Source organism: Podarcis melisellensis, assembly GCF_964234715.1.
Source record: "Podarcis melisellensis genome assembly, chromosome: 4".
Classification (NCBI taxonomy): domain Eukaryota; kingdom Metazoa; phylum Chordata; class Lepidosauria; order Squamata; family Lacertidae; genus Podarcis; species Podarcis melisellensis.
The window spans coordinates 65,230,450-65,254,955 of record NC_138531.1 but is presented as its reverse complement, the minus strand read 5'-3'; the positions used below and the strand labels follow the sequence as shown (position 1 = coordinate 65,254,955).

Below are 24,506 nucleotides of genomic sequence, written 5' to 3'. Positions count from 1 at the left end.
GATCTAAGGGTCTGGACAAGACAAAGACTGCTAAAGTGTTCAGACCAGTTGGGCACCTGTGATGTGTCTTCATGGGAACAATTATCACCCAATAATAGATGGAGATTATGAGTGATCCATATTCTTCCCATCTGCTGTAGCTAGAAGTGGCATGAAAGGTCTTTGTGAGAAGAAACCAGAGCCTTGAGCTGGGAAGCACGTGGATTCTGTTTCTAGAGCTGTGGCATGGGAGCAACTGATTGTGAATGTTTGCTGGAATATTTAAGATGTATCACCACCTATGATCACTGCAGATGATGACAGCAGTCATGAAATTAAAAGACGCCTGCTCCTTGGGAGAAAGGCGATGTCAAACCTAGACAGCATCTTAAAAAGCAGAGACATCACCTTGCCAACAAAGGTCCGTATAGTTAAAGCCATGGTTTTCCCAATAGTGTTGTATGGAAGTGAGAGCTGGACCATAAAGAAGGCTGATCGCCGAAGAATTGATGCTTTTGAATTATGGTGCTGGAGGAGACTCTTGGGAGTCCCATGGACTGCAAGAAGATCAAACGCATCCATTCTTAAGGAAATCAGCCCTGAGTGCTCACTGGAAAGACAGATCCTGAAGCTGAGGCTCCAATACTTTGGCCACCTCATGAGAAGAGAAGACTCCCTAGAAAAGACCCTGATGTTGGGAAAGATTGAGGGCACAAGGAGAAGGGGACAACAGAGGACGAGATGGTTGGACAGTGTTCTCGAAGCCACAAACATGAGTCTGACCAATCTGCGGGAGACAGTGGAAGACAGGAGTGCCTGGCATGCTCTGGTCCATGGGGTCACGAAGAGTCAGGCATGACTAAATGACTAAACAACAACAACAACATCACCACCTATGCTCAACCGGGATATTTATATGTATAAATGAACACAAATATTACAATACGTCAATAAGTCTTCAATGACCTCCCTCCAAAGGGAATAAAACCTAGTTAAGTTCTGTGCCCCTGGGACCTTTTACTACTTCAAGAACACTTACCACCACTTGAATAAATTTTACTGTAAGCTCTCCAAGAAAAGCTTTTTTGAAGGACGGAGTACAAATATTTAAAATAAACAGATAAGATTGTATCATTAAAAGTGTCAGTATCAGAGTGTGCATGACCCAGGTTGTTCTGGGTTGTCCCATCATACAGTAATGCAGTTCCGTGTGCCATACATTTATTTTATTTGCTTGTGCAACATTTCACTGCGCCAGTGTATTGGAATTAAGCAGATTGGTTATTAAGTGACAGCTACTGCTTCAGAGTACAAATATAATTTCAGCAGAAGTCCTTTATAATGCCATCAATTTAGTGTAATACAGAAACTTGTATATTTATGGATACATGCATATTAATCACAATCACTTTTGACCTTGCAAAAGATTGTTATCAAGATCATATTCTTACTCTCATTTTGGTTTCCTCTAAGATGGACAGCATTTGTCCATAATTCCTTGCTCTACTTGGAAAAACATAGTTCATTTGTTCCTTGGTAGAGAGCATATATGTAATGACAAAATCATTCAGAATAGTAACAGGAGTTGATTGTGGCTTTTTTCACAACCCAGTGAAAATTGGACTGTTCTAAGTGTTTAGCCTTGAAATTCCAATATGAAAAAGTTGCTGATATTAAATTTCCATTGTGGAATTACTTTATACCCACAAATTAGCAATAAGATATCTAAATAGCTGTTCATTTTTGTTCTGTTGCATAACATTTGTTTCACAGAGACCTATTGCAAGGATGAAGTGCAGAGGTTTTTGCATAGTTAGCAAATTGGAGCTCCCACTAGTTCTCATAAACCAAAGATGTGATAGTAATCATATATCTGGACTGCTTCAGACTCATATAATTGGCTTTCCAGACAAACATGTATGGATCTGATGGTTCCACATATGACCAAATTATATAATGCCCTTCTAACTGGAGACCCATTACCACCAACCTGGAAACAATTGAGGATTGTAATAATCCCCAAACCATATAAGGACCCCTCAAAAGTAGACACAATTTCTCTACTTAATCTGGATTATAAAATTTGTATAGCAATCCTGGTCAACAAAATCAAAAAGAAAAATACATTCATCTGCATCAACCTAGTGTTGTCCAGGGATGTAAAATTACAGATCCATTTGGTAAGATATTGAACATAATTTATTATAGTAAACAGACCACTTCATCACCAACGTGCCTATAATTATCAAATTATCTGATTGAAGTAATTTTAAAAAAATGATTTTTCCATAAATTTATTAAAAACATGCTTTCTCAGCCACAGGACAACGCAAGGCTGCCCACTATCACCACCGTAATTTGCTTTAATTTTAGAATTATTCGTATTAAGTCTACGCCAAACATTAGCTACAAAGGGAATAACTATTAATGGAAAGAAATATATCTTGGACTTTATGCTGATATTATCTTATGTACATCAGATCTGATGATCAGCAACAAGCGAAAGAGTTCTCAAATTTATACATGAATGGTATGGAACTCCCAACCATTTTATCTTACCTAAACAGCTCTTCCATGTGTTGGAGATCATGCACTATCATAAGTACATATCAACATATTTGATAGAATTCCCCCCAAATAGAAAAAAAATTGGAAAGCTGTTTTTACGGAGATATCTCTGATCACAGCACAGACAGGCCCCATGACCCCAGGCTGACTTTACTCACCCTATATTGAATACATGTTACAAATTAGAAATACAAAACCTATAATACATTCCTTAACGGCTGCAAGAACAACCATTCCTAGAACATAATTTTTTTTACAATTTTAAATATGGACCAAGGCTACATTGTTGTGCTGGAAAAAAAGAGCACTGGTAGAAAAAAATACACCAAAATTAAAAGTGGCAAGAGGACAAAAGAAACATGACAGCTTTTATGCAGTTTGGTATGATTTTATTAATTACACAAACCATGAAGCATATGGCAAGGCAGGACTTAACAGTATATAATACAGTCTGGCGCGTATAAGTCACCCCTTCGCCTTCACTCCTTATTATTTCTCTGTTTAGTTTTGATTTACGCAACCAGTAGCAAAAAGAAAAAATACTGAAATACAGATATTTAAATTATTATCGATATAAACTATTTTTTACCTGTGTTCACCAATCTAAACATTATTCGCCATTGTACGTTGTGGTGTAATTGTTATTTTTATTATTATTGAATTTATATAACGCCCTTTACCCGGAGGTGTCAGGGCAGTTCACAGAAAAGATCAACATAAAAATCACAATATATCTAATCAAAATAAAAACAACCCAATAACAACCACCACCACCACCCAAAAAGAGCCGCATTTTAAAAGGGCATAGGATGTCAATCAGATCAACCTGGTTAAATCAGATAAGACCTGGTTATAAAGGAACATTTTTGCCTGGCACCTAAAGGTGCAAAATGAAGGTATTCATCCTCACCTTTAACTCAGTCTGCAAGTTTAAATTAATATTACTTTATTTATTTCTTATAAGTTATATGTTAATATGCAACCAAATGTGTAAGTCAATGCAGCGATGTTTGTATTTTTCTTTCTTTTGAAAGCATGTCGTCTTTGCTGCCCTCACCGCCACATGATAGGTAAATTATGTGTTGTAAGCAGTGTTCCGTTGACCTCAAAATGAGATTTCCACCACCAGCACTGTACTCATTGCCCGACCTATTTCATATCTTACCAGTATACAGAATATCAAGTAACTCCACAGTCCCAGGGAGGACACTTGGGAGTGATTGTATCTAAGCCCCTTGATATCTTGCCCTGGGGAAGGGAGGGACTGTAGCTCAGTGGTAAAGCATTTGCTTTGCATGCAAAAGTTCTCTGGGTTCAATCCCCAGCTTCTAAAGATAAAACTGGGAATATCCCCTGCCTAAAATTCTGGAGAGTCAATGCCACTCATTGCAAATAATTCTGAGCAGGATGAACCAATGGTCAATATCCACTGAAAAATACCATCAAGCATGTAAGAATCCCTGAGATTCTGTAAATCTCCAGGGTGGGCCATCTAAATAAGTCCCCACCCTGGAAGGGAAATGTGTCATCGCAAATCCAATACCATATATTAATAGTGATATAATTTAGAGCTTATAGTTGCTAGGAACTAGATGGGAAATTGTCAACAGCCAATAAACTAACGATTTGGAAGCTTTAAAGCTCCGTGCAACTTGCTTTTTTTCCTGACAGCTTTGTAGCATTCACAGGAATACAGCTTAATAAATAAATAACTTCTGTCAATAGATTGTTCAATCTTTTAAAAATGATTTTTTTTGAAGCACCTTTTATGCAGTGCACATTTTAAAACTATTTCCATTAAAAAGACATGGGGCTGTCACTTGTAGCATGAGATGATTGACCTCATATAGATTTGCCTCTACACCTATTGATTACTCCCCCCCCCCTTCGTTTTGACATTTCACATGAGTTAATTTAAGATTCATCACTTTGGAAATGTCAAGTTGAAGGGCTGCCTCTCATTGTTTGGAGAGAGTAATGTTTGAAATCGTTTACTTATCTTTTTAAAACAGTAGGCAGGATACATCCTTGCTGTACTGGCTCAGCGCTAAGTCAATAGATTGTTGTTTTCTTCCACAGAGTTTTCCAATATGTCATTTTTTTAAACAGGAAAGTTAATTGACTCAATTTTGGAGATATCAGTAACATCCCAAATAGATTTTCAGCATCTCAGCATATTCAATCAACTACACAACTTCTTGTAAGAAACCCTTTATCTTACATCACACTCTAGCAGAGACTGTGAGCAAGCCAGTGGGTGTTAAACACATCATTAAGTGTAGAAGTCAATGAGAGGTATAATGGATTTGAACTCTTATTCCCTCAGTTCAATTGATAAGACGTTATTTTCTTCAGGTGAAAAAAAAGTACTGTATGCATTTTTATTTTTATTTTTAATCCACTAGACAGAGTGCAAAATAAGTGATTTGCCTAAGGCCACTCAGTGAGCTTCATAGCTGCATGGTCATTTGAATCTGGATTTCACATCTTCAAGATGAACACTTTAACCACTGACCCTGAAGCCTGATTTAAATTTAACAAGGCTGCATTGCAGGGGGATGGCGACTTCCATGTAGGTGTTTCATACCACAGCCATCTTATTTACAAGGTGTGTACGTACTACATGTATTACTTTAACTTTTACAACTGCCTTTTTCAGCCTGAGAGCCAGATCAACAACTGGCCACCCACCTGTCTATCTGCTAATCTCATTATGATGTCAGTTGACAACTTCAAAGAGGTTCACTAGCAGCACCAATCCTGCAGCCTCACTGGCCAAGGAACAATTGGAAGTGCACTTTTTCTTTGCAGTTGCAACTTCATTGCCCCACAACTGATATTGCATATGATGTTAAATGTAGGTCAAGTGGGTGTGGCTTAAGGAACAGCCTTGCAGGCCAAATTAGGGCCACCTGCCAAACCTAGGTCTGTGGGCCCGACCAGAGGTTCTGCACTACAGTTTTATAAGAAAAACAAGGAAAATATGCTTGAGAGGATAAGGAACAAAATTGCCCATTGTATTCAACAAAGATCCTGGAGAACACAGAGGCTGACTTCGGCTGGATCTATACACATAAAAAGAATCGCTACAGAAAAACACATTATAAAAGCTCTTAATGGAAAATTCCATTAGCAACAGATCACAGCTCTACAGCAGCATCTGGTGTCACAAGTTTATAACAGATATAATTGATGAGTGTAGCTGAGTCCTTTGTCTCACTTTTGCAGAAATAGCCTGGGGTGTTAAAAGTGTTCCCTGTCTATCACCCATTGGTATACCAGAAAATACAGCTATCACTTTGCACGAAACTTACTATTCACTTTGGGGTCACAGCAATGGTCCCCCTCACCACAATCATAATGGCAACTCTTAATTAATGATCCCTCCCACCCCATTCAAAAAAAAAAAGATTGTTGCAGCATGTGTTGTTGAAGGTTGCTCGTAACACTTCCAGGGCACAATGTCACTGGCCATCTTTAAAAGAATCAGTGAAGATTTGATTATTAGTTTCAATGTCAAAGTACCAATGTGAGAGACAAGCTTGTACCTGTGTATGACCTGTGGGATATGTTTACCAAGACTGTCCCATAATGCTTTATGGCATATGGTAATGTTAAAATGGATGGATCATTAATTTCCCATTCAGATGAGAATATACAGAGAGGCACCTTATTGCATCCAAAGCCCACACAATCCTAGGTCTGTTGTAATTCTCAAATATCGTGAGCAGCTTCATGTAGAGTGCGTTATAATAGTCTAACATGTGACAAGTACATGGAATGCACTGAGGCAAGGTCTATTTTTTTCTCTTTTTTTAGATAATGTTGTAATTGGCATGCTAAATAATTTAATAAAATTTAGGTTAGGCCAACCATTTTTTCCCAATGATTAAAAAAAAAAGTACTTGTTCCAGAGAAATAGCCATGTCTGCTGCAGTAAAACAACAAGCATCTTGTAGCACCTTAAATACTAAGAGATTTATTATGACATGAGATTTCATGGATTAGAGCCTACTTCATGCAGTTGACAAAGTGGGCTCAAGTCCATAAAAGCTTTTGCCACAATACAGTTGTTCTATTAATGGGTTCTATTAATCATAGAGGACTTGGGCAGTGATAATGTCATTCTTTTACTAAATGGGCCTTTTGTGAAAGTCATCTAACTGCACTGTACAGTATGTTTTGACTTCGAAGGCAAGCTAGCAGGCAGGTTTCTGAGTACATTATTTATTTCCATAAGTTGTAGGTGCATTTAATACTGAAAATTGCCTGTACAAAGTGAGGACCTCAGGATAATATGAAAGGTGTTCAGCAACTGATGGGAATAAAGTAACCATTCTTTACCTCTGTTGATAATCCTTTGGCCATATGAATGTTTGACCACATTTTAAATTCTAAACGTTATAGAAAACCATATACAGCTCATAAATCATCGTTAATCATGGCACAACTTCAGCAGCCCAGGTTCTCCTCAGAGTCTGATCAATGTTCTTCTTGGAGCTTGATGAGGAGAATCTCCTCAAGTAGACAACATGTATGTCACTTTCTTCCTACCCACTTCTTGCCACTATACAAGAATACCAAAACACTATTTTTAGAGAGATTACTTATTATTTGCTTTTTATTCAATTGCTATTCAGGACATCAGGCATTCCTGTTTCAGAAGTATGATTCTTAAATGTTGATGTATAATTAATAGTACTGTAGTTTTGAACATCCATCTGAGCTTTTTTTTTTTTAATTGACAGGGCTAAAAATAAACTATTTTTCAGTGACTGATCATGTTCAGTTCCCTACCTTACATATCACAAACACAAGTATAAACTGCTCTCCCCAATCCCTGCTCCTGCTTTTTCTGCAAACTAAAACTTCAGCCTTCATTCATCTCACGGGACCAGAGCATTATGAATTCCATTGAAAAGTCCCCTTCTGTCATAGCCACCGTCCATAAATCTGAATGGGAACATATAGGGAAGGTTAGAATCCAAAGACCAAGTAGGCTCTTATGGGGAGAGGCAGTACACAAGGTATGGAGATCCTAAACCATATAATTTAGATTTTTGACAGTGCTGCTTATTTCATTGCACATAGACTCATAGTAGAGTTGGAAGGGAGCACAGGGGTCATCTAGTCCAACTCCCAGCAATGCATGTGGGGTCTGGATCCACGACTCTGAGATTAAGAGTCTCCTGTTCTAACAACTGAGCTATTTATTTGATCCTATTGCAATCCTTAAATGTGCCATGTTAATTGAAGCAATGGTAGCAAGCTGTCTCCCCGCCCCCCAAAAAATAATATATGTGTGTGTTCGTGCATTTCAATGCAATTTAGCAGATTTTTTATGCACTTGGTTTCAGGACTACGAATGAAGGATATAATATAACAGGCTGTTTTCTGGTCTGGTTTCTTGAATGCTTTGTTACAAATGTTTGGTGTAACCTTGATCCAATGACTAGATTTCTGTCTATGTCTGAGCCCAGTTAAGTATGAAATCTTTACCACACAAAGACTGGCATAGGTATAAATACTTTAAAGAGAGTATAAAGGAATCGGATACTGCAAAACTGGTAGACATGAAAATCTAAAACAAAAACAAAAAATCCCCTCTGCATAGATACACTGTATATTTATACATTATTATCCTATTAGATAAGTGGGAAAGCTTATAACCCTTTTGGCAACCAGCTCTCCTGTTAATATGATCTCAACCAGTGTTCATACAATTTGGCTAGCTAAAAGCTATTTAGAATGGCAATAGATTTCTTGTAAATTTAGGCAACCGGTTTTAATTGGGCCATGTTAACAGCAAGAAGAGAAAGACAGCCTCTGGGACAAAACTGAAAGATGAGATGTCAGTGAGAGAGCTTCATCCTGGCATACACCATAGTTTCTCCTCGAGGGTAGTAATTTGAAGTAATGAGTAGTCCTTGTTGAATGACCTTCTACATCTGTTGCACTGCCTATCCAATCTGTAACTCACTTTCCATCAATTGCACTTTTAGTACAATTAACTGTGCCATCAAAAGACCCTGAAAATGAACAGCACACTTTGTGCATATGTTCATAGCTGTTTAGCCCAGGATTGTGAGGTGGCAGAAGTCCATTTAAAACCTTCTGCTTGTGCCAAAGTGCAATTTGTTGATTGAAGAATGTGCATTGATATAGTTGGAAAAGGATGGCATAGCGTGCTTGGTATGCTACTGCAGTTCACAGAAAATGATTAGAGATTCGAAAGCATGCTTGAGTCAGCTTGCTGCTGGAGTGCCACCTGGACTATGCATGGCATTCAGAACTAAAAGCCCCTTCACCACCTTAGCATCATGTTAAAAATAAATCTGCTATTCTTCTGGCTACAAAGGGAGATGACTGCTTTGTTGACCCAAATATTTTATTTATCCTTTTTACTTTTTTTTTCATACCTGCGTTGCTACAGTCCAGACTTTTCATTTATAGTACTTTGTTTTTAATGCCACTTGTTACTTTTAATTTAAAAGAAACCAAAAATGCCTTGATGTTCCTTATCTAAAATTGTATATTCATTATTCATGACACAGCCTTGCAAAGGGAGTAAAAATTTGCTACCGATCTAAGCATATTCAGTATGAATCTAAAATCAAAGAACACTGAGCTTAATGTCATCCAGCAGCTTCAGAAAATCAACAGCAGGTTTTCCATTAATCATAGTAGGTTATCACGATAGCACATAAGGCAGCAATCCTATACACCTTTACCTGGAAGTAAACTTCACTGGAATTATTTCTGCGTAGATATGTATAGGGTTGTACTGCAAAAGTATGTGGAATTTTTTAGCCATTGAATTATTCTTTTTATGACAGTAACTGACAGATTATCACATGGCTGGTGGCACAGCCACTAGTGTTGTCTCTGGCATATGCATCAGTGCTGGGGACTGAGCTAGCAGAGTGTGTGATGTTGTGGTACATATGTGAGGTGCAGTGCTGTATACATTTGCTCTGTATACAGAACTGCAGCATGTGAAGTAATCTCAAGTGGACCCCCATAAATTATTGGATTGTCGAGTAATATTGGTAGATTGTTAGAAATTTGTTAGTTCCTCAATCCTAAATTTTGGAAACGAGTACCAAAATGGAACTCCTGCTCTAGAGGAGTGCATTCACAGGGTTCCATGACAGCCTACTTTTTTCCCTCTTCTAATACCAGATTACTCTGGTCCACAGATCCTCACACTGATCTGTAGGGTGTGTGCATTCAGCAACTGCTTCCAAAGATTTCTCCATAGTTATCTGTGGAATATGTTATTTGTTCTAAATTGGGAGCCTGTGGGAACTTTTAAAGAGGGATGAGTTTTGAGAAATAGTGACTTATCAGCTTGAGGCACTGATAGGAGTTTCATGGCCCCTTGTGCATGAGGAAAGCCTCTCCTCTTCCCAGAGGGGAGTGGTTGTGAGCAGGAATCGCTTCCCACGCTCACAGGGGGGCGTGGCCAGGGCCCCTGCATCATTGGACTCCTGGGCCCGCATCATGCCCCCAGCCAGCCAATCTGGCGGGCCAGGGGGTGTGGTTTAGCTGGATTTAAATGGCCACGGGCCCATGAGCTCTCCCTTGCTTTTCCAGCTTCCACGGATCACCCTCCCTCCCTCTAAGTTTTGCTTCACCTATGGACTTCGGTTGGTCGCCTTGTTGTCCAAGGGGCCTGGTAGGAATTTTTTCCACTTGGCAGATTGGCACCAGCCACTTGGTTTTTTTCTACCTCGTAGCAAATCGTCACAACTTTGTAAGGTTTGGCAGTTAGGTATTGGAAAATGCTTTGTGTGTTGGAGGGGAGGTTGTGGCCATCACCTACCCCTCCCCTTGAAGGGTATTCTGGCGGTCGTGGTTCCTGTCCGACGCCCAGGTGGTGGCCAGGGCCATGGCACGACCCTCCGGTGAATCTCGGGGAAAGCTTCCAGTTGATTCGCATTAACAAGAGTGGGCAGGAGTCAAGTATAGTCTGTTCAGATCCAGTGCCTAAGCCCATACCACTCACATTCTGTAACCAATAAAGTTGTGGCCCTTTTTAGCCCATTAACATAAAATACTTGTCTTTGTGTGTCTTATTTTATCACCAAGTGCGGGCGGGGCCTCGACTCACAACCTCAGTTTTGTGGTGGCAGGTCTGACATTTTGCTACCTGAAGCAAAGAACAAGACGCTGTCCGCCCACTGCACACATGACCACACACACACTTATTTCCACACTGGCAACTGAACATGGTCTTTCCTTGCACCTTGGAGGAGTCTGTTAAGTTTAGGAGCATGGGACTGGCATTTTTAATGTGTTGTTTTCAAAAAAGGAAATTATTTTTAATCATTGTACTTGGATACATACGTCTGTTTTTTATATGTTTCTTTTTTGAACTGCTTATATATTGTTTCTATTTAGTGGTATATGTGATAGCTATATAAATAAATAGATAATTTTTTGGCATATCTTAAGAAAGCTTTATCAAATAGTATTAAGTGTTTGGTGTCAGATTATTCTTTGCTGTTTTCCATTTATGAAACTATCTTATATAACTGCACTTCAGATTCTTGTATAATGCATTAAACCCAGATAGAGCTCTGACTCACTTTACATGTTTGTAAAGCCAGAAACATTTCAGAAAATAACCACACACACACACACAGAGAGAGAGAGAGAGAGAGAGAGAGAGAGAGAGAGAGAGAGAGACTTAGAAAAGTTTGAAGTTATCCCCTTCTAAACATCAAGTCAACCGTATAGGGGCATTATAACCCCTCATAAGATAAAGCTAAAATAGAGTGCACTAGCTCCATAAAATATAAAATACAGCTCTTGAGGTGTTTCAGAAGTTGTTCAGATAAGACATGCTTAATGATCTAGGGCATACTACATAATGTTGTATACCACATGTAAATCATGTTTTGGAAAAGAGCTAAGTTAAGTAAAAATGTGCAGTATGAAATCTTTTTAAAAGTAGTGGTAGTTAACAGATTTTAAAATCTGCTGTTCAAAATCCACAGGAGTCATTCACAATCTTCATCTTCTTAAAGATTTTTAAAGGAGGAAATTTAGTTTCATGTGAATAAATTATAGTTTACTTTGAAAATAACATAGATCTTGTCCATTTCTTATCACTGAGTGCTGTAGTAAATTGAAATCTGTTAAAAAATAGTAGTTATTTTCAAAAACATGTTTTTATCCTAAGAATGTTTCTGAATAATGCTGAATTATGTGCTTCAGAACATGTGATGAATCAATAATTCATTATTTATTTGTTGCCTCAGTGAAAAGTACAAGATTTATTAAGTTTATTTGTAGGAACACAATGACTCTTAGGCCATTTTTAAATCAGTGAAATGGTAGGAATTTTGTTGGTGATGATACTTCAGGTGCCATTGGGTTCATTAAAAATAAGTCATCATAAAGCATACAGAACATAATTTAAAAACATAATGTTTCAATTATTCTGCAAATTTAGGAGTGCATTAATCTCTGAAGATGAATCTCTGCTGCATGCTTTGGGGTTTTTCGTGGAACTATAATCAAAATTAAAATAAGGGAAAGAAATTTAAAAGAGGAACTTCTAGCTACAAAAAGAGGATTTTAAAATGTATTTTTTAAAAGAATATAAAGTATATTATATACTTCAGTAAACTGTAATGGATCTAAGTAGTTTTTAAGATACTATTTGTAAGGATAAAGTTATTATTTATAAACATAAAATGATTGTGATGGGGCAGGAGTTGTACTGAAGTTGGTCAGAAGGGCAATATAATACATTAATTAGTGGTGTTTGAATCTCTGGTCACCTACAGCCACATCTATTTATTTGATTAATTAATTTAAAAGCATTTATAATTGGCCTAAGTATAAGCAGTATGCAATATTTAAAAAAAAAAATAGAGCTATGATCTTCTTGTGTGCTATTATTGAAGGACCACACATATCTGCTATTTGGGTCCCTGAAGCACAGATTCACACAAAGCGGCAAAACGCTCTTGCAGGTTATTAACAGGATTTTTTATTTGAAGTGCATATGCAGAACAAAGGCACAGGGCGATCAATACGCAACCTGTACACAGTAGTCAGGATGTGCCCCTTTATATAGATTTGCAAAATAGAATACCACCTGATCTCTTGTAAGTCACCTGATTTCTTGTAAGTCACCTGATTTCTGGGAAATCAAAACTTATAATAAGTTCCTATTACCATATAAGGTCTTGGTCTTCTCTCCCTCCTTCCTGCAACCTCCCTCATCCTGGTATTACAAGAAATCCTTTTTCCTTATCTCTATCTGCCCAAGCTAGACATTCCGAGAGGCCCATTTGCAATGTAACATTTAAGCATGTCCTTCAATAATAGAACAATTATATTGTAATATGCTCCTTCATTATGTGTACTACTAAATGGACAACTATGACACTTTGTACACTTCTTATGGGATCTCTGGGTTCCTACAGTTAGGTTGTCATACCCTCCAACATTTCTCCAATGAAAATAGGGACGTTCCATTCCTTAATGATAGTTTTACTATTTACACCCCACACATCTTACTGGGTTATCCCGGCCACTCAAAATCAACATTAAAACAAACTGACCTCTACAGGATTGCCTCCAGACAGCTCGCGGGTTGGATAACTCCTTACTCTTCAACATTTCTCCAATGAAAATAGGGACATTCTAAGGAAAAGTGGAACAATTCAGGATCAAATCAGAAACCAGGGTGGCTTCTCTAAATCAGGGATGTCCCTGGAAAATAGGGACACTTGGAGGGTCTGAGTTCTGCACCTACACAAAGCATTTTTCATATGCTTCTAGAGCATAAGCTTGGGGAAGGTGTTCCTGGTTCGACCCTTAGAGAGGGAGGACTTTGGATCAGGCTCTGAAGCTGAGCTGGTGTTCTCCTACACTGTGTTTTCCCAGACAGTGAAAGTAGCATCTCTAATAACTATTTTCATCTTAAAGCTTCATTGTACTAATAGGTTTATCTTTCCCTTTCTACCATCTTGTGTGTGTTTCTTAAACAAAGACTCGGTTTCTCCCTTCCCTATGATTTAGATGCAAGCTGGTCATCTTTATAAAATGCCCTGACTGCACAAGCAACATGCCAGTATATCCATATTATGTTTTTATACTTGTTGGAAGCCACCTGGAGCGGTTGGGGCAGCCCAGCCTCATGAGTGAGGCATAAACAATAAATTTATGATGACATTGTGATTATGAATGGCAGCATTGTTTCCTTTGTTTGAGTAAGGAGCTAATATTGCATGTTTCCTTCCCCATTCCAAAACAACACCAAGTAAGCCTGCCAAAATGCTTTACCAAAGGTCTTAAGACAGATTACATGAAATTTAAAAGTGAAGTACTTAAAAATCACAGTAAATTCAACAAAACAGCAGGGCTCAAAAGCAGAGGTTAATGGAAAAACAGCACCTCCCCACCCCACCCAAAATCTGGGTAAAAAGGTGCAAATTGACTTGCCAATTAAAAGTATAAAATGTCAACACAAGCTGCACCTCCTATGGGAGCATACTTTGCATCTTAGGAGATACAGTTCAACCAAATATATGAATGTTCTGTGTCATAGTGATAAGGGCACAAGGGAAAAAATGCTCATTAAAGAGTTAAAAAAGGGAAATGAATCAATCAAAAGTTAGGGCAGGCTACTACACTCCTTATCCAATGATTCAAGAGATTGTGTAGGTTGTGAAAATAACCTCTTGCCTGAAATAACAGTATACCTAAAATATTTCCTGCTGCGTCCCGGTGAGACCATTTCTAATCAAGCTTTATTATCTATTAATCCCTATGATTCTGTGCCAATTATGCTGTCAGCAAAACTCTGAGTGTTTCCAAATATGCTGCAGCCACTGGTAACTGAAAGCCAGGCTCTGATGTGTTACATAGACTGTGTTTCCAGCCTCCAAGTGCTAACATCTGCTAAGTGTATTCATTAATCACAATTCCTTCCTTTTTTCACTTTGTAATCCATCTTGAGCATGGTTTGAACTATGGAAAGGCGGCATGTAAATAAAATTATGTGTGTAGAAAATCTGCAGTGCAAGTCTATGCTTCTACTCAGAAGTATGCTGCACAGAGCTCAATAGGACTAACTCCCATGTATGTGTGCATAGTGGGGGACCTCTGTGGGCCTCTTTCATTTAGCCACACCCTCTGTTCTTTGGCCTCACCCCTTACAGAAATTCATCTTTATAAAATAAAATAAAAAGCATTCACTTCCGCTGTGAGTGAATGATGGGGGAGATGGTTGAAGAGGGTTAACCTTCCTTCCCCTGAAAATCACTCCCCACTAAGCTTTTGGTTAAGCTCCCAATTGCTAGATGCAAAGGCTTTAAAAAGCCTAACCTGTTGAGTTGGCACAGATTCAATGCAAATAGATCATATAACACCAGTTCTGTTGCATATTTCTGAGCCCAAGTGTTGGCCTTGATGTATAAAGCTGTTTGCTATTTAGGATCCAATATCTTCTAGAACACCTCTCCTAATATGAACCTACCCAGACCATTAGATCTTGATATGAGCCCATTCTTCAGATGTCTTCTTTGAGGATGGCTCAGAGGATGATAACATGGGGCGGGGGGGGGGGCTTTTGAGTTGCTCCCCATCTGTGAAAACTCTCCTCAATGATGTCTGTCCAGTGTCTTTACTGACGTATATTTGCTGCCAAGTAAAAACTTAACTCTTCCCCCCACACACCCAAAAAAAGCTTTTGTTGCACTAGAGTGATGATGTTTTTGTTGATAGTATGCTGCCAAAGCTGTTATCAGTTGAGTGGCAGCGTTGCTCTGTATATTTTTAACGAACTGCATGGTGTTTTGTACGAATATGTCCAAATTATGTGTAATAATAAATTTATATTGTTGTTGTTGTTGAGTCGTTTAGTCGTGTCCAACTCTTCGTAACCCCATGGACCAGAGTACGCCAGGCCACTCCTGTCTAGCTGTGCATAAGTAAAAGTCCCCTTACAACAAAATATTAAAAACGCAATATGCAATAATAATTAAAAACAAACAATGATTAGAAACAGCTCCCTAGCTTAGAGGCAACATGAAATAATTTACAGGCCAGATTTAAAATCCAGTTAAAAAGCCTACTATTATTTATTTATTTATTTATTTATTTATTTATTTATTTATTATTATTATTATTAAAATAAATGAACACCTTCATGATTTATCCTAGGATGAAATATGCATTCAATTAAATCCAGTAGTATGGATCCTTTGGCTTGTTGATCCAGAGATTTGTATATATTCACATGTAAGTGTCAGTGCTGGTTCAGCTGCAGGTCAGCTTGGAGACTCAGAGACGAGCAGTAAAGTTAATTATTTATTCAAGAAAGCAGTACATATATAAGCAGAGAAACCTCCATGTAAGACTGGCCTCCAATAACACAGTTACCAGGACTGACTATTTGTGTTATATAATTCGGTATTTGAACGATTAGTATTAATAATTGTATTATAAATTGGTATTGTTATAATGAAGTTTTATTGGACTGTAATTGAAAACTAATCAAAATTATTTTTTTAAAAAGGACTGGTGACCTGTGCTTCCTACTTCTCCCTCAGTCTTCTCCCCAGCCTAATATCTCCCAAGTAGCCTTAAGCTGCATCTGGGAGGAACTATCTGTGCCCTTTGTTCTGCTGCAAGCAAGGTTCTTCAAGGCCTTGGAGACGGGGGGGCGGGGCTTGCTACAGTAGGAGGCAAGCTGCATGGACGCTTCTGCCACCTCTGGCCCCTCCTTCCCGACTTCATGTCCAGAGTCTGAATTGCTTCCTGCCTCTGGTTCATCTCAGACCCCTCAAGTGTCTCAATTTAATTAGGACATCTTGAATTTACAGAAGCTCCCCAGCTTCTGATCCCCAGTTTTTCCGGATGCCGCTCTAGACTGTGCGGCATCTCCTGACGCGGCAAAGCCTGGAGTGACCTTCCAGAGGCCACTCTAGGCCATGTGGAGTCTGGAGATGCAGTGTCTCATGAGCAGGAGGCTGAAGACAGCAAGGTAAGAGGGGGGAAGAATGGAGAGGGCAAGGAACCGAGTCAGTGGCAGGGAGGGGGCGAACAACTGTTGTTTCTTCAGCATTCAACCATTCTACCACTCCTTCATCCTCTGACCTGTGCTCAGTGTCCCACCACCAACTCCCCTGGCTCTGAGCCTTCCTCCTCTGTGGCTTTCCTAACGGGCTCTCCAGCTAGCACCTTCCACAACTCCTCATCACCCAGTCCTGACAGTAAGGCCCATTCATTTCTCTATGAAACGCAATTTCATTGAAATGAATAGAAAAACATTTCAAGCAGAGGAGTTCCATGCATGCACTGGAGCTTCTGTGCCTGGAACAGATTGTCAGCATGTGTATCACTGTGTTCCAGTATTTTGTGTCCCGTTGCTAAGAATATAATGGTTTTCTTTTTCTGTCTTTCTATTACTTTTCCTTGCAGACTTTATAAAAACAACAAATGAAATAAATAGTTTTGCAGCAGTGAATTGAAATAGCATTTTTCTCAACTCTAGTCAGTGAATGACCTTAGACTCTATTTATTGCTATATATGAGATAACGTTATACTTACTGTCAAACTTCATAGCCATTGTAATCCAGTTATAGAAATAAAGGTTGAGGCATTTCTTATAAGAATAATAGTATTTTCTGGCAGCACTGAAAGTACACATTTCTGCCGAAAACCTCAATTGCAAAGTTAGAGTGCACAAAGTTGTGTAACACATTTTATAATTAACAGTGTTTGGTAATATTTTTTTCTGCCAACAATTTACCTTTCTTCTTCACCTGACCATATGCTCTTACCAAGGAAATAAGTTGTCCCCCTGCCCTCCTGCCTACTCTCTTTTCTGTGCAGTTTACTTATGTACCTTTCAGTTGTTATCATCGGTTTTGAGATGATCATCTGAAAATAGAAATAGGTCATTATTGTACCATGTGTAAGGTGCACAATCACTAGACTAGAAGAAGCACTTTGTATATTATATTTTCAGCCTGATTCCTATCAAATGTGGTGTTATTTTTTTGACCAATGGATATGTTAAAAATTATAGTGTTGGACCAGAAATAAAGTCTTTTAGTGTTACGGTTTAGAAAAAGGATCGTAGAAGCCAGGAAATAAATAATCAGGAACTTCCTACCTGGGAATGAAGTCATTTTTTTCAAACTTGGTGACTGACTATAATATACAAAACATCAAGGATTTCAGCTTAACATTTTTCTTACTGCATGGTGATATAAAAAACCTGACTTACCAAAACTATGGTAGAAAAATGATCATACCACTTTGGAATCTCTTCAGAAAACTCACTTTTGTCTCAAATCATCCTGCAATGATTACCAACGTATTACAGTACAGGATACGTAACACTTGCTATAGAGATGCCATCAAAAATAACCTTCCGTGCTGTAAAGTCTGAAAACATGGTGTGACAACATAGTTTTTTGCATACTGTGTCTCTTTGCCCCAGCTCCACATTCCTGAATATAAAGAGTATAAAGACTTGCAACATGATAACCCAGATTTATAGGGTAGTGTTTTCAATCATTATTATGAAAATGGACTGAGGATTAGTTGCCACAGAAAAGCTGTATTTGATGGTATTGCCATGGTAAATCATGATTGGCTGACTCAACACTTGCTTTCCATAAGACTGAGTATCAACTTTGATGTCCTTTTTCTGGTGAACAGTGCATGTTTGATCTGCCATTAGATCCTGATTGTGGCTGGGTGATTCAGTTCATTTTTGGAAGGTTTCTGGTGCGTTGCATAGTTGGGTCTTTGTCTGCGGTGAATTCCACAAGTGATCTTTCCAGAAAAAAAACAGGCAAGAGAAAATGTTTTGTGTATGAAAAACAGTCCCTGATATTGAATCCATCAATTACCCCCATCCCTATAAGAGAACAGCTGAAAAGGTCAGTAAAGCAATGCAGTTTCAAACCAAAACAGGCAGGGGTCTTCAAGTTCCTGTAAAGCAGGACTGAGGTCTCATCAAGGACTGCAGACCTTCAGTGGCACTTCAAAGGGAGAACAATTTTGCTGCAGTTGTGTATTCCTGGCATTGCCACGGTGGACATAGTTTTGCTCAATAAATAGGACAGAATGAAGGAAGCTTGATGGATCTAATAGTAAAGAAGCCCTAAGAGATGTCAACATTTGAGGAATAGGAACAGTGAAAAGAAATGGGTGAAGTATCAGATGGGTCCAGGAGGGTTAGCTGTACTAGCTCATTGGACCAAAGGAGTCTAGAGTTGCTAAGTATTGCTTCTTTAAATATATTGTTTTGCGATACAGATACATAGAAAGTTGCCTTATACTAAGTTAGAGCATTGGTCAATTTAACCCAGTGTTTTCTACACTGACTGACAACTTCTACTCTTCTGTAGTAAGTATGAAAGTATTTCGTGAAAGTTTTCAGTTAAGCTAAGAGCAACCTGAGTCCTTTGTTTGCGTGTCTATATTTTTTAGCTGTATTGCTTGGGGAAATTCTTATAGCATCATGGAATGGATGGCGGGTTTGGATTTATGTATAATGAAAAAGGAGAAAACAATGCAGGTTTTTAAAAATTTGTTTAAAGGCACTCTGATAGACCTATAATTAAAAATATTTTAAGTGGCCTGTTGGCCATTTGTAGGGTGGAGCAAAGGAATTCAGTGTCAGACTTTTGGGAGTTAGCTAGATTTTCTTGTGCTGTGAGTGGGGTTGGTGATGGCTGTGTGAATGTTAATTGGGTAGGATAGTTCTCTGTTTTCTGTGTGTGATGACCATGCCTGTCCAACCTGTATGTTGTAAAGGATCAGATATAGACACCATAGGTTCTTTCCACTGTTTTTTCTACTTAAAAGACAGCCCTGAACTTCCCACCACTTGAGGCAGGCGGAACAGGAAAAATCACTAACCATATCTCATTCCCCTCCTTGACAGAATAATTGGTTTGATGGATAAAGGGAATGCAGTGCATATAATGTGACTTTGGCAAGGCCTTTGACAATTCCAGATGGCATTCTCAAAAGTAATTGGAGAACTGTGTGTTGGCAGATGGCTATAGCAAGGTAAAAATTCCAGAGGGGTAGTCATGTTAGTCTGTTGCAGCAAAAACAACAAAAGAGTCTTGTGGCGCCTTAAAGATTAATAGATTTATTGGGGCATAAACAAGTGCCCACTTCATCAAGGGAACAAAGTAGCATCCTCACTTGAAAGATATATAGAGAAACATACATACATACATACATACATACATACATCATACATACATACATACAGCAGCAAGCAAGCAAGCAAAGAAAACTGCAAACAGGGGAGCTATTGGGTAGCCATGGGGGTGTGATGTTTCTGTGTAGATCCCAAATGGATGCAAAAGAAGACAGAGTAATTAAATCACAACAACATATACAGTAAAATCATGCTAGATATGCTATGCTTATGCTAATTCAGCACATGTAGAGGAAAAGAAATCAAGAGCTACATTAAATCTGAATTGAATAGAGCCTTCCCTTGAAACCTTTTTGTTGAATAGTGGTGACTTGAGGTCAGTATCATTGTGTCCTAATTTCTTCCACTAATTTCTACATGCTGGCATTTTTTAATTTATTTTTTGGAGACATGTCCTTTTATTCTTTTGCATAGACAATGAACTCTTTATTCTTTGCAAACAGCATAAAACACCTGTAAATTGTATTATGTAGTAACTTGTTGTAGGATAAGCATGGGAATAAGCTTGTGATTATGCTTTTAGGTCTGGTAATATTGTCTGAGTATATAGGAACACAGAGGTGCTGCTGGCTAGTAACTTTTAGATTTACAAGCTGCTGCTAAGCAAGGGCAAAATAGCCAATATCAAGGTAGTAGAATACTGCACCCAATGAGTTCTCATTCACTGTTATTGTACAATCTCTAGCAACACCTGGTGCCTACACAAAGGTAGAATGTGGGGTAGGTCTATATGGTAACACATGCTCTGTCAACTATCTAGGTCCTAAGTTTTGTAGGATCTCGTATGAAAATACAGAATTATTGAACTTGGCTCAGCAGCACCTAGGCAGTCTGTGCAATTGTTCTAGTATCTGTGTAATGTGCTTCCAGAAGGCTGCCCCACAGAGCAGATATGCCACAGGATTCTGTTCTGTACCAGCTGCAGCTTCCAGACCTGGGTCAGAAGCCTTAGGAAACTTTTTCACATCTCCTATAAGTCATGCTACTTTTTATCGATAATGAGTATAAAGTATGAACAGATGATATTTACTTCAACATTTGACCAAGTTCCAAAAGGAATGGTGTCTATTAATTTAAATTGTGATGATAAACTTTCTCTGGGCATTGAATACAGTAGTACAGAAATTTGTTGGATCACACGTCTGTTTCTGGAGTGAATCCTGTTTGAACAATTAACTTCTTAATGTGTTATTCTGCACTATCTTCTCCATGTTCCACCCAGTCTCTTGAAAACTCCAGTGTGATCTGCTGGCCATGTGCTTTGGACACCATCCCAAAGTTACCTCCTTGTGATAGTCTAAATATGTTGCATTGTCTTTAACCCATAGTTATCCTTTTCCTTTTCAGCACCCTCCTTGATAGGTATGGTCAGGAAGGACTGGGCTTCCCAAAACAGCATTGCCCTCTCATGGCAAGACCCTGATTTTCCTAATGGAGCCATTCTGGACTACGAGATCAAGTACTATGAGAAAGTAGGTCTTGACTTAAATGAAATAAAACCCTCAAAGCATCGTGTTTTTAACATTGACCCTTTTTTGTAGATCAACATACAGTATAGCCTGCAGTTTTATAGATAGATTTCTTGTCACCTTGTTTGAATGAGCTAGAGCTCATTTATGTGGCTGCTTTGCCTACTGTTGTCCCAGTACCTTGTCAAACTGAATTTTGGACACAGTGAAGTGGCTGCAGACATATTTTGCCATCAGTTTGTGCTGCGGTTGGCTACTCAGTCACAGTGTAGCAGTTTGCTCATGTGTGATCTAAATGTTTGGTGAAATTTTCACATGAGTACTTCCATCGCAGACTAAAGGTTATTGAAAGAAGCGCTGGAAAAAGAAATAACAGCCTGCCAGGATCAAAGTACTAATATGATCAGAGCAGTACTTTAATATGCATCTTTTTGCCTTAATAAGCATAATTAACATGACTTGTTTTTAATGCCTATTAATTCTGGACAATAGTAAACAAGTTAATGATATTTCAGAAGCTTGATGGTAATGGTTATGAACACTAATAAATATGTGTAACCTGCTTTCATAGTGTCTTTTTGTATGCAAACTGCTAAGATGTAAGTTAGATGGTATGCTGTTGAGATAGTATATGCCAAACACCATGGTTGACATTCTGGTAAAGATAATAGCAGATTATTAATGTTTATGTTACCACATGTTAGTGCACAGAACAGGTTATTCCCTGATGATGAAATTAATTAGAAAAAAACACCCCTTATGTGAATGGAGCTTGATGTACACTATCCCTGCACAGTTTTGTGTTATGACCTTTGTGCACAACCACAAATTGCAACTACACTTTACTAAACCAAGCATCCTTTGGGATAAGTCCATAGTAACCATTAAAAAAATGTTAATATTATGCCTGCAAGCAAATTATCATTTGCAGATTATATCCCAACAGAAAATAACAGTGAAAATGATTATCAGAATTGCTGATCTTTAGAAGTGCCCGATTGATATCCAATGCTATGTTAAAATGCTGACCTTTCTACAACAAAACCAACCATGTAATGACTGCTTAGACAAGAACAGAACATGTTCTGAATATTTTCTTAAGGCAGATGCACACTGGAGGGTCATGAGGACCAAGTCTGGTATAATTCTCTTAGTTCTAACTAAGGCTGAATACTTTCGGTAGGGTTCCCCTCCCCCCATAGAAGTGGATCTCTTCCCTCCCCCATCCCACCAATGTCTCCAACAAACCAGTTTGGATATATTTGTATTGCTTCAAATTCCTGAAATAGCTATTTAACCAATAGGACTAAATTAATATTTGTGTACAGCAAGGGTAATGCTGCCCCTGTTATATACATTAATCTCTATGAAAACTGTTTTCCTCCAGTTTAAGATTGTTATTGTTATTTTTTATTTTTACCTTACGCAATGTTCCCTTTTTAGGAGGAAATGAAATTAGAATAACTATTAAAAACTTTCCTAAACATCACAAATATCTCTTGTAGTGTATCTTTTAAAATAAAAAGAACAATGTTGTTCTTAGAGAAAAGAGGGGACATTGCCGGGCATGGGTTTCTATTCTAATCTATGTTAATGTAAGGAAGTTCATGGAATGAAATTTACCTTCTCCACCCCACATTATTCAGGAGGGCCCCAATCCTCCATTGAGGCTTGGGGGGGGCAAAGGCTCTTGAGGAAAGTTCAGAAAACTTACCTTCCGTGAACTTCAAGTTAACTTCTCTTAGAATCCAAGCCATTTATCTTTTTGACTCAAAACCATCCATGCCTCAAAATCATAGTGTGTAGACTATCTTCATTTTCTGCAGGCCTTACTAATGATTTTAAAGTGTCCTTTCTCCCTGCTCTTGTCAGAGCAGTTGAGTTAACAACCTATTATTATGTATTCCTTACTGAGCAGTTAATAGCTTTATAGTCTTTTGCAGGAATACACCTGCTGCTCATAAAAACATTTATGTTATAGTGGATATTTGACTCAGTTGATACATCTTGTGTTTGCAGTGACCTTGTACAAACAGTGCTCATCTTAATAACAGACCTGAGTGTAAAATATTTCTAAGTAAAATTGCCATGTATTTCATCATAGGCAGGGTGTGTGATGCCTGTTCAACCATATATCAAATTAGCAGTGGTACATTTATAATTGAGGAGATACTTCCATATAAATATATGATTTCACAACTGTATTTAAGTGGATTTGCTACACTTTAGTACACCAAAGTCTGCCCCCCCCATGTGTTGCTGTGTGGACATGCATGGGAGCATTTAATAGTAATGAAAATAATTAGAAATTTCTACTATTCCCTGTTTTGATTATGTATGTGACAAAAAGCTTAGAAAAAAAATATAAATGGGGGGTTTGGATACAAAAACCTGTGTGTGGAAGGAAACTGTGAGCTCTGTTCCGTGAACTGTTGGGTTATCCAGAGGGAGGCCTCTTGCCCTGCAGTGTCAGATTATTTCTATAAGAGACGTCGTAAATATGGGAGCTAAAAACAAGTGGGCTTTTGAAAGGTCCTAAGAGGCAAAGAGAGTTTTGCACAAAGATTTGTGCAAATGAAAGAACTTCTCTGGAATGGAAACATTTATTTTTCTATGTTAGAAGCAACCCTTCCACACACAAAAAGACATATCCTCTCATGGAAGTGCACCATTGGATCCAAGGCAGAAAAAAAGCAGGCTTTGACACATTCAAGGAATATGTGAGCCCATCCTAACACACACCCCCCCCAAAAAAAAATCAGTGTAGAATTTTACAGACTTCTACTGATCTCAGGGTAGTTAACAATTATCGTGGTGTCACTCACAAAAATTATATTAGGAATGTGAAGGTTAAAATTGTTACAGCTGTTACACTGGTGAAGGGACAGAAAGTGGCAGTGTCTCTCTTTCCCACCAATCTTTCCCATTATATCTGAAGTAGGACCGAACACATCTCACACATTGTGAAATGTGTAACACCCAGATGCCTATAACTCTGACACATCTGTCTGTGGGAGAGAGATCCAAGTTCTGATTTCAAATGTAATGCAGGAAACAACCAGGTCACTCACTCACATTCCCTCCTATCCCTATAGCTCTGTGTGCTTAAGTTGCTACATGAATAGCACATGCACCCCTTTATAACTGCCTAGTGACCAAATACCTTGTGCTTTGGCTAGCTCTGTATTCCATAAACGCATAACTGGTCTGCAGTGAAATAATTCAATAATAATAAACCAAAGAGATCACATGTAAGTTGAAGAAAGTGGACAAG

General features: G+C 38.4%; 1 protein-coding gene across 3 annotated transcripts in view; it reads left to right on the top strand.

Annotated features, from left to right (window-relative positions):
- Window positions 1-24,506, top strand: part of EPHA6 (EPH receptor A6) — a 333,490-nt gene that overhangs the window by 198,569 nt on the left and 110,415 nt on the right. For all 3 annotated transcript variants that reach the window (XM_081908393.1, XM_081908394.1, XM_081908395.1), the window contains exon 6: window positions 21,111-21,235. In XM_081908393.1, coding sequence (XP_081764519.1) covers window positions 21,111-21,235 — 125 coding nt within the window. The remainder of the gene's footprint in view (window positions 1-21,110; window positions 21,236-24,506) is intronic.